Source organism: Pseudophryne corroboree, chromosome 4, assembly GCF_028390025.1.
Source record: "Pseudophryne corroboree isolate aPseCor3 chromosome 4, aPseCor3.hap2, whole genome shotgun sequence".
NCBI lineage: Eukaryota > Metazoa > Chordata > Amphibia > Anura > Myobatrachidae > Pseudophryne > Pseudophryne corroboree.
In genome coordinates this window covers 908,997,047-909,009,866 of record NC_086447.1, presented here as the reverse complement: position 1 = coordinate 909,009,866, position 12,820 = coordinate 908,997,047, and the positions used below count along the sequence as shown (strand labels likewise).

The following is a 12,820-nucleotide window of genomic DNA, read 5'->3' as shown; positions in this document are numbered from 1 at the left end:
TCCCATATACACTGTACATCTTGGAATCTCCCCAGCCCCCTGACATCACTTTGTGCCCCCACGTCTGTAGGTGGCAGCTTTACATTCCTAGAAAACAGCGTCCCTAGGATTATTATAGCCAAAGACAGAAGGAACGTCAGTGTACAGGAAGCTGCATATAACCGCAGCATAATGTGAGTGGGCATCCTGCGTCTATATCCAGTACCCCCTGGTGACATGAGGAATCGTTGTGCTGGGAGGCTGCAGGCATGGTTCGGAGCGGAGTTACAGGCCCTTCTGTGCGTACATGAGGTGGGGCGTTATTGTATTATACCTGAATGATATGTGGGTTCCCAGCTTTATAATATAGATAAAATGTAATAATGGGAATGCACCTGTTAGACTAGCATCACTTTCATGTTTTAGAGCAGTTTTGCAGCAGGTATAAAATGTTATGAGAGGATGACTCCACAAAACATGAAAGTCTCTGTACAGATGGGGTGCAGCTAAGTGCAGCTTAATTATATATCCCAGCAGACAGCATATAAATGAACACGTGTTACGTTAACTGGGTGTTACAGCTACCACACCCCATTCAGAGTATGATCCAGAGAAGAACCTCTGTGATCAGCTGATATGTTGTGACAGGGATTATACCCTGGAAGGGATTAAGCAAATGCGTAGTGATATAAAAGAAGAGACTACTACTGTAGGTCACAATGGCCCACCTTTAGTCATCAGGGGGTACCAGGTGGTGAGTGGGTACAAATTACCCGGTCTTCTAAAATCAAGGGGCAGACTGGATGGACACTTAGGGTGGAATTCAATTGTTTGAAAAGTCAGTTGGGTGTCTGTTTTTCCTATCTAATTGACAGGACAAAAACTGACACCTAACCGACTTTTCAAACATTTGAATTCCCCCCTTAGGGGTAGATTTACTAACCAGCCTGGTATTTCTCCTAACAAAATATATGATTGGATGGATTGTATATTGCGATTATAGCGCTTTGAAGTGGCGAATGATCTTTCATCTTGCTGGCTTCATAATACAGCACCCATACTTGCCCCCCCCCCCCCCCCCCCTCCAGTTCCAGTTCCAGTTGTTCCGGCTTGCACATGTGCTGACGTCCTAGCGACTTACCAATGAGACATCTGGGAGAATAAAGATTCCTTTTTGAAGCTAACTGTGGCGATAAGGAATCTTTATTTCTGGGTGCTGTCTGCAAATTATAAAATAAATAGAGCCCTGAGGAGGGATTTTTATCAAAGCTCGTAGAGAGATAAATTTGTGAGAGATAAAGTACCAGCCAATCAGCTTTTGCCTTACATTTTACAGGCTGTGTTTGAGAAATGACAAGGTTGGCTGGTACTTGATCTCATAATTTTATCTCTCTCCAAGCTGTGATAAATACCCCCCTTTAAAAGTTTTATTATAATAATTAGGGCATTTTCTGAAAACCAACTTCTGCTCTCCTTGCGGTCCTCATATAAGACACAGCAGCAGAGCTGTAGCTCATTGTACACACTTTGATCTGTTATCAGACACATTCCAGACTCTTCAGCTGAAAGGGTCTTCAAGGGGGTTTTCAGAGCATGGACAGCAGTCAGCAGTGACTGCAGCAATTCACAATGAAATGAGTGGAGAGAGATCTATTTTTAGTTCAGAAGCCCCCTCTGTCTTTCTTTCTTTCTGGAGCCCGGCGGCAAATGTCTCTATTGTCTCTGGGAGTTACGCCACAGTGCCCCACGTCAGTGCATCCAGGTTCCCGTAATTGTGTACCAGAGCATTAGTGTTAAGTACAGTAGTAGCATATTCAGGGGTGATTGCTGAAGGCAGAGTGTTAGAGGGGCACAAACGCATTCCTTACACAGGGGCCCGGGTCTGCTGCACACTAACAGTCCAGGTTTTAGTTATATACAGGCTTGAGCACAGGTGACTTTTAGTGGTCTATTTACTAAGCCTTGGATGAAGATAAAGTACCAGCCAATCAGCCATATTTTAAACACAGCCTAACAAGACAGTTAGGAGCTGATTGGCTGGGACTTTACCTCCATCCACTTTATCTCCGTTCAAGGCTTAGTAAATAGATTCCTTAGTACCTCAATTATGTTGATTTAACCACCTGTGCTGAAACCTGGATATTAGTAAAACCTGTCCTGCTAGCCTGCCTTGCGGCCGAGGCAGGGATGCCTGATGTAGATGACATTGCTCCAGTTACAGCTTTGCGATAGCGTTTGTGTGTCCTTTAAGGTGTTAAACTGCGTTTGATCCAGTCCAGATCAGATCAGGACACAGCTGAGACTTGTAACAGTATTTTCCAATTGATATTTTCCCTACGAAGATACACATCTTCCAGGAATCTCTTGGCCCTGGAAACAAAAGGTGCGGCTCGAAAACAACATGTTTAAACAACACCCAAAGACAACAATGGCTTAAACGTCGGAAGATTTCAGCCGCTGTGGCCACTGTGCTGGATTATCAGATTTAATATCAACGCCTTCTGTCATCACAATATTGGACGAGCGCAGTAACGTTTTATATAAAGTGTATACTTTATGCAGGACACATAGACCAATCATACTTGTTTCTCCTCTCCGGAAGAAGCTCAGAGAGGCGATTCGGTTTGCCACTTCGGGGGGGAGAGGCGATCTCTTTCACGTTATTAGTACCGCCCTCTCCATACAGAGACGCGATTCCTGGTATTATTTCTCCATCCTGCATCCATCACTAGAAAGTGAGCAGGATGCAGGAGATTCAGACACTCTTCCGGGGAGTGCGGGAGACTACCTGAAAAATCAGGAGTCTCCCGCATCTTCCTGCACAGTATGATAGTAATTGTGCATTGTCTCCCCTGCAGTTTTGCATTTTGATTCTATCAAATACTAAGGATTCCTTTTCTGATAATACTGATGGTGGGTGCTGTTTCCAAAACTAGCATTAATAAGGAAAAAACGCCTTACTCCGTGAAACACAGCGTCGCTTAAATTACTTAATTTATGTCTAAAAGCAAGAATAAAATAAAGTTTATTGGTACAAGCTAAAAAATTATCTCTCTCTCTCTCTCTCTCTCTCTCTCCCTTTCTCTCTCTCTCTCTATATCTCCTATATAATAGTCCAGATCTGTAACTCTGTGCCTGGGCCTCTAACGCTGGGCGTGGTTAGGAGCTCTCATTGGGTTAGTGGCAGGTCTATCACACCCAGTCCACAGCTGATTGGGCGAGAAACGCCCTCCCACACAGGTTACATCCAATGGGAGGCTCTGCCCTTTGGCTGCTGTGTTTTCACAGAGCAGGATTAGCAATGGGACTGATGGAGCTGCAGCTCCAGCCCCACACCCCAAAATAGTCCCACTGCATCTGCAGCATCATACCCTCCAACAATTTACACATAAACATTGCTACAAATTCGAAAAGGGGTCGTGGCCACGGTTACAGCAGCGTGACCACACTCCTTTTCCTATACTTTGAATGGAAGCTTGGAGAGTCAAAAATCGGTACAGACCATAAAAAAAAGGGACTGTACCTGCCAAAAAGGTGCAGCTGGAGGGTATGCCACTGCATCTGCAGCAAGTCTCTGCGCTGTAGATAGGGAAAAAACATCCTATTACTGCAGCATCCTATGTCCTGCTGCCAGTCCACCTGCCCCCTCCGCCATCAACAATCTCCACTCCCTAGCCGCAGCGCAGGTGGAACAAAAGCTGCTGCGGCCACCAGCATAGATGTGTATGAAAGCGGCGCAGCGGAAGGTTTTCATAGCCCCCCCTGCGCCGCATACTCTCTGAGCCCGGGAGCCTGCTCTGCGTGTGATGTCACAGAAGTGCCTCCCCACCACAGCCATGCCCAGATCCCCAGAGGCCCTGACTCCGCAAAACAGCACCTGGGCTGCCGGCCTGGAAGCCCCGAGATGGCTAATGTAACGGATAGAGTGGGTGATATCGCAGAGAGTAATGTCTGGACGCTGAATCAATGTAAAAGGTGACAGTGCTGTGCAGTGCAGTGGGTGTGCAGTCAGGGCCGGTGCTAGGGTGTTCGGCGCCCCCCCTGCAAACTATAAATTTGCACCCTCGCATACTTTACAAAGGCACAGCGCACATAATACCCCCTGTAGTAGAGACACTTACACATGTAACGCCCCCTGTACCAGAGACGCTTACACATGTAACGCCCCATGTACCAGTGACGCTTAGACATGTAACGCCCCATGTACCAGTGACGCTTAGACATGTAACGCCCCCTGTACCAGTGACACTTACACATGTAACGCCCCCTGTACCAGTGACACTTACACATGTAACGCCCCCTGTACCAGAGACGCTTACACATGTAACACCCCCCTCTACCAGAGACGCTTAGACACGTAACGCCTCCTCCCTGTATCTGTGACGCTTAGACATGTAACGCCCCCCTGTAGCAGTGACGCTTACACACATAACGCCCCCTGTACCAGTGACGCTTACACACATTATGCTGCAGTCACACACACACACACACACACACACACACACACACACACACACACACACACACAACAGACACAACAGACACATATATATATATATATACATACAAACACACCCATGCATACTGTACATACATTACACACAGTCACACATATATGCAGTTTATACACACACACTCACTCACTCCCTTTCCAGACACTTACCTAATGAAGTCTGGCTAGCCGAAGCTGTAGCAGCTCATCCTCCTGCTGCAGCATGGTCCCGTCTAGCTCCGCCCCTTATTCCCATCTAGCCCTGCCCCCTTTGGCTCCCGCCCGGCCACTGAATGTCACACAGGGGATGGGAGGGAGAGAGGAGGTTTTGTGCTGTCGGCGCCGCTCCATGTGTGACAGCAGCCGGCAGCAGCAGCAGGGATATCAGCAGCAGCTCAGCACAGGGATGCAGAGCAGGGAGAACACCTCTCCTTCCTGGTGCCTCCCTGCACTGCATCCCTTTGCTGAGCGGCTAGCGCCGGGCCTGTGTGCAGTGTCACTGACACTGCACAGCACTCTCACCTTTTAAATTGATTCAGTCAGTCACTCAGTTCTGCCAGCCAGTCACTATTGTTAGCACCAGTGTCCCAATGCACCGCATTACAGGGAAGTAGACGCACTAAATAAACTACAGCTCCCAGCAGCCCTTAGCGATGAAGCATTCCGGCCCTTAGGGCTGCTGGGAGCTGTAGTTTATTGAGTGCATCTTCTTCCCTGTAATGCGGTGCGTTGGGACACAGGCGCTAACAATAGTGACTGGCTGCTGTGCGAGTCTCCGGGAGAGCCACTGCCAAAGGGAGGACAGCAGCTTAGCTGCTTCCAGGAGAAGCAGGATAAGCATTACCCGCCCCTCCCCCACTCGCAGTACCTCCGGGCCCCATCCGCGGCACCCCCACACACCCCCTCCAGCACCCGCGGTAGCTCCGGACCCCCTCCCCCATCCGCAGCAACCCCGCACCCGCCCCTTCCGCCGCACCACCGCATCCGCCCCTCCCCCACCCGGGGCACCCCCGCAACTGCTCCTCCCCCACCCGTGGTGCCTCCGGACCCCCACCCGTGGCACCCACGCACCATCCCCCACCTGCGGCACCACCGCACCAGCCCCTTCACCACCTGCGGCACTACCGCAACCGCCCCTCCTTACGCACCCCCGGATCCGATCCGCGTCTTCCCCGCACCCGCCACTTCCCCAACCAAAGCACCTACTAGGTGATTCATCAGGCCCTGTGTGCGCTGTTCACGCCGTTGCAAGGGGCTTCGACCCCTTAACCATTGCACGCCCTTTGTCCGTGCAATATTTAACCACTCACACAATATCATCGGAGGTAATATTCCATATAATAAAAATATTGCACGCCGCAAAGGTGTTCAAGGGTTAAGGGGGCGTAGACCCTTACGACGGTGTGAAGAGCGCTTATAGGGCGCAATGAATCACCTAGTATATACATATATATATATATATATATATGTGGTTTTGTAGATCTTTTGCCACCTCACAACAGTACAGTCATTTAGCTGAATGTACAATTGCTTTTTTTTTATCATGTTAATTATTTATCAGGCTAAGGGGAGGTGTACCAAGCCTCGGGAGGAGATTTATCAAATCTTGGAGAGAGATAAAATGTAGATGCTGCCCATTCCACCCAATCAGCTCCTAACTGCCGTGTTACAGGCTGTGCTAGAAAAATGACAGGAGCTGGTTGGTTGGTACTTTATCTCTCCGAGGTTTGATACTGTGACATCTGACAGACTGATATCGACCATCAGATAATGGAGCCATACACTGATATATTTCACAATGTACGGCCACAATTTCTGCGTTCCTGCCCTGCAGAAGAGACATTTCCCCGTTGCTCCCTTGATTGCGCAACTACTCCCCCACAAGGCTTGATACATTCCACCTTAAAGTGTATTTTTATCAAAATTTGAGATAATATGTCGCTAAGTATGTATTCATAATGCAACGTGTAACTGTTGACTTACTTTACGTCAATATGTATGTGCAGGAGGAGCCGGTGTATTCTATAGATTAGAGGCTAAGGTCACCCTTGTGCGCTGTGAGGGCTGGAGGAGGAGCCCCCGTCGCGCTCTGGACCCTCTTCCCATAGGCAGGAATGGGCTAACACAATCTGAACACGGCGTTAGTTCCCGCAGGCTTGATACGTAGAACATTTTTAAAGTGACCGTAGAAAGGTGCTGGGGGCCCTTGGGACAACAGTGCAATACGATGCAGGTCTTAGCGCAGGAAATATTTGCGATGTCTCCTGTGTTGGCGCGTTCATACTTAGGTCCCGTGCATATCTGAGAAAATGACACATAGAGGCAGATGTACTAAGCCTTGGATGGGTGTGGTTCATAGGGACGATCACACTTAGGTCGACAGTGTCTAGGTCGATGACTATTGGTCATAGGCGTGCGCAGCACATTTTATTAGGGGGTGCACCATCGGAGGGGTGTGTCTACCACCGCCTTTTGGGCGTGTCTAGCACCATCTATTGACGGTCAACGCAATATAAAATATCCACCCTTGTACCAATCCTAATAAAGCAGATACATTGTCAGATGTTATGGGGTGCACCAAACAAACACCCCTGATGGCACTCACTGCAATTACACTGCTCCTCCTCAGCCTGGTCTGGCTCCCCCTCTCTTTCCCCTGCAAGCTGCAGCAGCTTACTTACAAGTCAGTCACTCACTGACACTGACAGTCGCAGACCAGTACTGCTGCTGCTGGAAAAGCGAGTGATTTGTCAATGCTGCTGCCAGCCGCCTGCCAGTATTGAATTTGTCTTCCTAAGAGGAACGCTGGCTGCATGCTGATCCTCATCAATGGCTGGCGTTGGCATAGCATAGAAGAAGGGAGGTGGGCATGTGGCGGGTGGGCATGTGAGCAGCATGACGTAATCACATCACGCTGTTTTTGTACATGGAGATGGAGCTGGGAATTTGAAAGCCGGTGTCAATGGCACCCTTGATTAACCCAGGCGTCCGGTCAGTAATGCAGTCCTGACAGGGTGCAGCGCAGAGGGGCCAGTAATCAGCCTGCTCAGTTATCGCTGCATCAGGCATGTGAGCTCGGGGTGCCAGACATTAGGGGGTGCCTGTGCGCACCAGGCACCCCCCCTGCGCACACCTATGCTATTGGTCGACAGTAACTAAGTCAACACCCAAAATAGGTCGACCTGAGCAAGGTGGACATGACAAAATGTTGACATGAGGTTTTTAAAAAAATGTTTGTGTCGTTTTCTCCATAGAGTGACCGGGAACCCCAATTAGTGCACCATGGGGGTCATTCCGAGATGATCGTAGCTGTGATAAATTTAGCACAGCTACGATCATTCACACTGACATGCGGGGGGACACCCAGCACAGAGCTACCCCGCCCCGCATGTCAGTGCCGGCTTTCCCCCCCCCCCACGCAGAAGTGCAAAGGCATCACACAGCGGCGATGCCTTTGCACTTCAAGAGTAGCTCCCGGCCAGTGCAGCTTTAGCGTGCTGGCCGGGAGCTACTCATCGCTCCCCGGCCCGCAGCCGCTGCGGCCCATCCCCCGTTCGGTCCGGCCACACCTGCATTGGCCGGACCGCTCCCACGAAACGGCAGCCAAGCGCCGCCGTTCCGCCTCCTCCCGCCCAGCGACCGCCTCTGCCTGTCAATCAGGCAGAGGCGATCGCAGCCCTGCTACGGCCTTCGGATGTCTGGCATGCGCCGGTGCATGCGCAGTAGAGACCTGTTCGCTCGGCTGCGTCAAACAGCAGCGAGCGAACGGGTCACAATGACCCCCCCATGTCCCCTCCCATGGCGAGCGAAGCAAGTTGCCTCGCTCTGCCACAGCTGCGCTCGGCCCAGGTTACCGTTCCCAATCTTAGTCCACGTGGAACATAAAATATGAAAAAGTTAAAATAATTTTAAAAAATCGTGAAAAAACTCTTGTTGACCTTTTGTCATGTTGACCCTAGTGACTGTCAACCTAAGTGTGGTCGACCTAGAGACCGGATACCGTCTTGGATAGTGATAAAGTGGAGAGAGATAAAGTACCAACCAATCAGCTCTGAACTGTCATTTTTCAAACCCAGCCTGTAACATGGTGATTGGCCGGTACTTTATCTCTCGCCGCTTTATCACACTCCGGGGCTTAGTACATCTCCCCCCATAATAAACTCTTGTTTACGCATGATTATCGAGCGAGGAGAGTTTGATAAATAAGCCCCCAATTCTTTTCCATTGCGTGGAGGAGCCGCGTCCTGGGGATGCTGCAGCCTGTGAGTAAATATCCCATATTTGGATGGCCTAATGCTTGCGTACATCGCTGAGTACACTGTGTACATCGGGTCGCACAGGAGAGGTGATGTAACACAGCCAGCCCGTGGTTTCCTGCATACAGGGGGGAAGCACATTCCATGCTGCGTTACATCCCCAGGCCGCTATTATTCTCTGCGTGCTTTCCTCCGAGGCTCAGCCTTTAATCTCCGCTGTATCCTGGCTGTTTGGAGTTGCACTCTGTACGCTGCTACATTTCTTTATTTGGTACTTGTGGTGTAATTGATGTCATTATTTTGTTATGTGCTCTTTGAAGGTATTTTATATGCCGTACATTATAGATCTTCTTTCTCATTCTCTCGTATTGCTAATTCTCTTTTCTCTGAAAGATCTTCATATTGCATAAACAGTGCGGCGGTATAAATGTGCGGTTGTCAGTCAAGTCTTAGAACGTTGGCTATTATAATGATTGCCCATGGTCAGGATTTGCGGTGGTGTGTCCGGTTACCCGCTATCGCTCATGTCAGTTAGATCATATATGTGCCAGCTGTACAGATACACTAAACATCTGTGCGGCGGGGGATTATAATGAAATGAGGAGTCTAATACTCGCTCTTTCATCGTGATTATAATTAATGATGCAGTATGCAAGCCGGCGATTTGTAAATAGTGTTTGTTTTACTTATTGTTGTTACTAGGGTATAAAATGTAGAATTTGTGCCCCAATTGACATTGTTTGCCCTGTTATCTTGTCATCTGTACCGTACAGCGCCTTGAAAGTGCAGTACATATTTGTCTGGGTTCGGTATGTTATCCCAGTGGTATTTCCAGGGTCGGACTGGCGCACAGGGGTACCAGGGAAACCACTGGTAGGCCCCACTGCCTGAGGGCCCACTCCTTCCTCTAGGAATCGGGTTCCAGACTGTGCACTTGTATTATGGGGGTCATTCCGAGTTGTTCGCTCGGTAAATTTCTTCGCATCGCAGCGATTTTCCGCTTAGTGCGCATGCGCAATGTCCGCACTGCGACTGCGCCAAGTAAATTTACTATGCAGTTAGGAATTTTACTCACGGTTTTTTCTTCGTTCTGGTGATCGTAATGTGATTGACAGGAAGTGGGTGTTTCTGGGCGGAAACTGGCCGTTTTATGGGTGTGTGCGAAAAAACGCTACAGTTTCTGGGAAAAACGCGGGAGTGGCTGGAGAAACGGAGGAGTGTCTGGGCGAACGCTGGGTGTGTTTGTGACGTCAAACCAGGAACGACAAGCACTGAACTGATCGCAGATGCCGAGTAAGTCTCGAGTTACTCAGAAACTGCACAGAGATGTCTTATCGCAATATTGCAAATCTTTCGTTCGCAATTTTGATAAGCTAAGATTCACTCCCAGTAGGCGGCGGCTTAGCGTGTGCAAAGCTGCTAAAAGCAGCTTGCGAGCGAACAACTCGGAATGACCCCCTATAGGTAGATATGTCGCATTACACTGCACTAAACTATTGTGTATTTCAAGCCTCTGTGGAGGCTGGCCACACCCCCTTTGTAGGCTGGCCACACCCCTAAGTATGGGCCCCTATAACTGCATTCCCCCGGTGGGCCCTTCATGCTCCAGTCCTACACTGGGTATTTCCCCCCAGCAAACACCACCATTCCCCTACCCTAACCCTCCTGAGGTGGTGGCTAGGGCCAACTGTCGGTTGGTGGAGGCTACGGCAACCCACCCTAGTGCCTAACCCTAGCTCCCCTAGTGCCTAACCCTAACACACACACCCCGGCCCTAACCCTGACAGTGTCATCGATACTTACCTTCAGGATGTCAGCTGTTGGTGTTCCGGCGCCGGACCCCCGAGTGGTGTTCGGACAGGATGTCAGCTGTTGGTGTTCCGGCGCCGGTCCCCCGAGTGGTGTTCGGAGTCCGGCGTCGGTCACATGACCGATGGCATGCTGACCATTTGTCTGTGACAGACATAAATGCATTTGACCAGTAATTGAAATGCTCATTGTACAGTAAATAAAGTCACATTATGAATAAATTAGAGGACTTTCGTTATTCTGTGCTTTTCAATAGAGTTCCTGTGTTTAGACTTTGTTCATAAGTTTCACCATAGCAGTTACTGTGTGCAAGGTTTGTCGAGAAGCTAACACTCTATCACCCACCGTGGTGACTTCTGCCGACGTCTGAATGCCGCTGCAGAGCCTAATGTTTTCCCATGTTCTGTTTTGCAGAGCAAATCATGGAGAAAGATCAAGAACATGGTACACTGGTCGCCCTTTGTTATGTCGTTCAAGAAGAAATACCCCTGGGTACAGCTGGCAGGACATGCAGGTGCCACATCCTAATATATTACCTCGCACCTGCTTTCTACACACAGTGGAGGCGGCCATTTTGTCAGCTGAACCAGGAATCAGGGACATCACTTGGGCCCTTCCAGTCACCATATTTGGGGGGGCTAAACCAATGTTTATGTGAATGCAGTTTGTCATTGGTATAAGAAGTAGTGACTTAACTGTAAGTTGCGATCCAACAAAATGGTTTCCACCACAGTGTATAGACAAAGATGTGCTACTACATTGTGATATACAGAGAAGCCAGTGCTAAAAAGGATCTAGCTGAATGTCTTTGTTTTCCCGTGATTCCCAGGTAGTTTTAAGTCTGCAGCCAATGGTAAGATCCTGAAGAAGCACTGTGATTGTGAGCAGAAGTGCCTGAGCCAGCTGATGAGCGATGTGCTGAGGCCGTACGTTCCTGCCTACCACGGGGACGTCCTGAAAGATGGGGAGAGGTACAACCAGATGGATGATCTGCTCTCTGAGTTTGAGAGCCCCTGCGTCATGGATTGCAAGATGGGTGTCAGGTGAGACATGTTTAACATCTACACAACTCATACTGCAGTGGTCAGGGCGGGTTTCAGGTTAGATCTTAGAAAGGCCTGCCAGTATAGGTAGGGATCATATTTTAGAGGTAGGGATCAGAGAGATAGGGTTATGGTGGCCACCAACCCTACAATTGAGCTACCACCAATGCTATGATAGATCTGCTACCAACACTACAATAGAGCTGCCACCAGAGCTACAATAGAGCTGCCACCAACACTACGATAGATTTGCCACCAGCATACGATAGAGGTGCCACCAACTCTACAATAGAGCTGCCACCAACGCTATCATAGAGCTGCCACCAACTCTCTGATAGAGCTGCCACCAACACTACGATAGATTTGCCACCAGCATACGATAGAGGTGCCACCAACTCTACAATAGAGCTGCCACCAACGCTATCATAGAGCTGCCACCAACTCTCTGATAGAGCTGCCACCAACACTATGATAGAGCTGCCACTAACACTACGATAGAGCTGTCACCAACACTATGATAGAGCTGCCAACACTACGATAGAGTTGCCACCAACACTACGATAGAGCTGCCACCAACACTACGATAGAGCTGCCACCAACACTATGACAGAGCTGCCACCAACACTATGACAGAGCTGCCAACACTACGATAGAGGTGACACCAACACTACGATAGAGCTGCCATCAACACTACGATAGAGCTGCCAGCAACACTACTATAGAGCTGCCAGCAACACTACGATAGAGCTGCCAACACTACGATAGAGTTTCCACCAACACTACAATAGAGCTGCCACCAACACTACGATAGAGCTGCCAACATGTGATAGAGCTGCCACCAACTCTACGATAGAGCTGCCAACACTACGATAGAGCTACCACCAACAATATGATAGAGCTGCCACCAACACTATGCTAGAGCTATCTGCCACCAACACTACAATAGAGCCACTTACTTTGGTGGCCAAATTGGATAAGATTGAGTAATTCAATGCTGTGGACAGATCACTTTAGCTGCACATTGTGACCTATAAGTGTGTTTCAAAGATGAAGGCCGATGTCGGTCATCTTCTGTCTGGAGTTTCGGTGCCACACAAGCAGCACCAGTAAATTTGTGGATCCCGATTTCGCAGTATTTTATTTGACACTTTGTCACCGTGTGGGGATTCAGGTGTGGTGGTGCTCTTAAGTGTAGGTGGCTTGAATGAGCAGAAAAATAGTAAATGGCGTGATGGTAACAA

General features: G+C 49.2%; 1 protein-coding gene across 1 annotated transcript in view; it reads left to right on the top strand.

Annotated features, from left to right (window-relative positions):
* ITPKB (inositol-trisphosphate 3-kinase B) overlaps window positions 1-12,820 on the top strand; it is a 163,016-nt gene that overhangs the window by 107,424 nt on the left and 42,772 nt on the right. Inside the window, exons 3-4 of the mRNA XM_063918946.1 lie at window positions 10,951-11,050; window positions 11,366-11,579. Coding sequence (XP_063775016.1) covers window positions 10,951-11,050; window positions 11,366-11,579 — 314 coding nt within the window. The remainder of the gene's footprint in view (window positions 1-10,950; window positions 11,051-11,365; window positions 11,580-12,820) is intronic.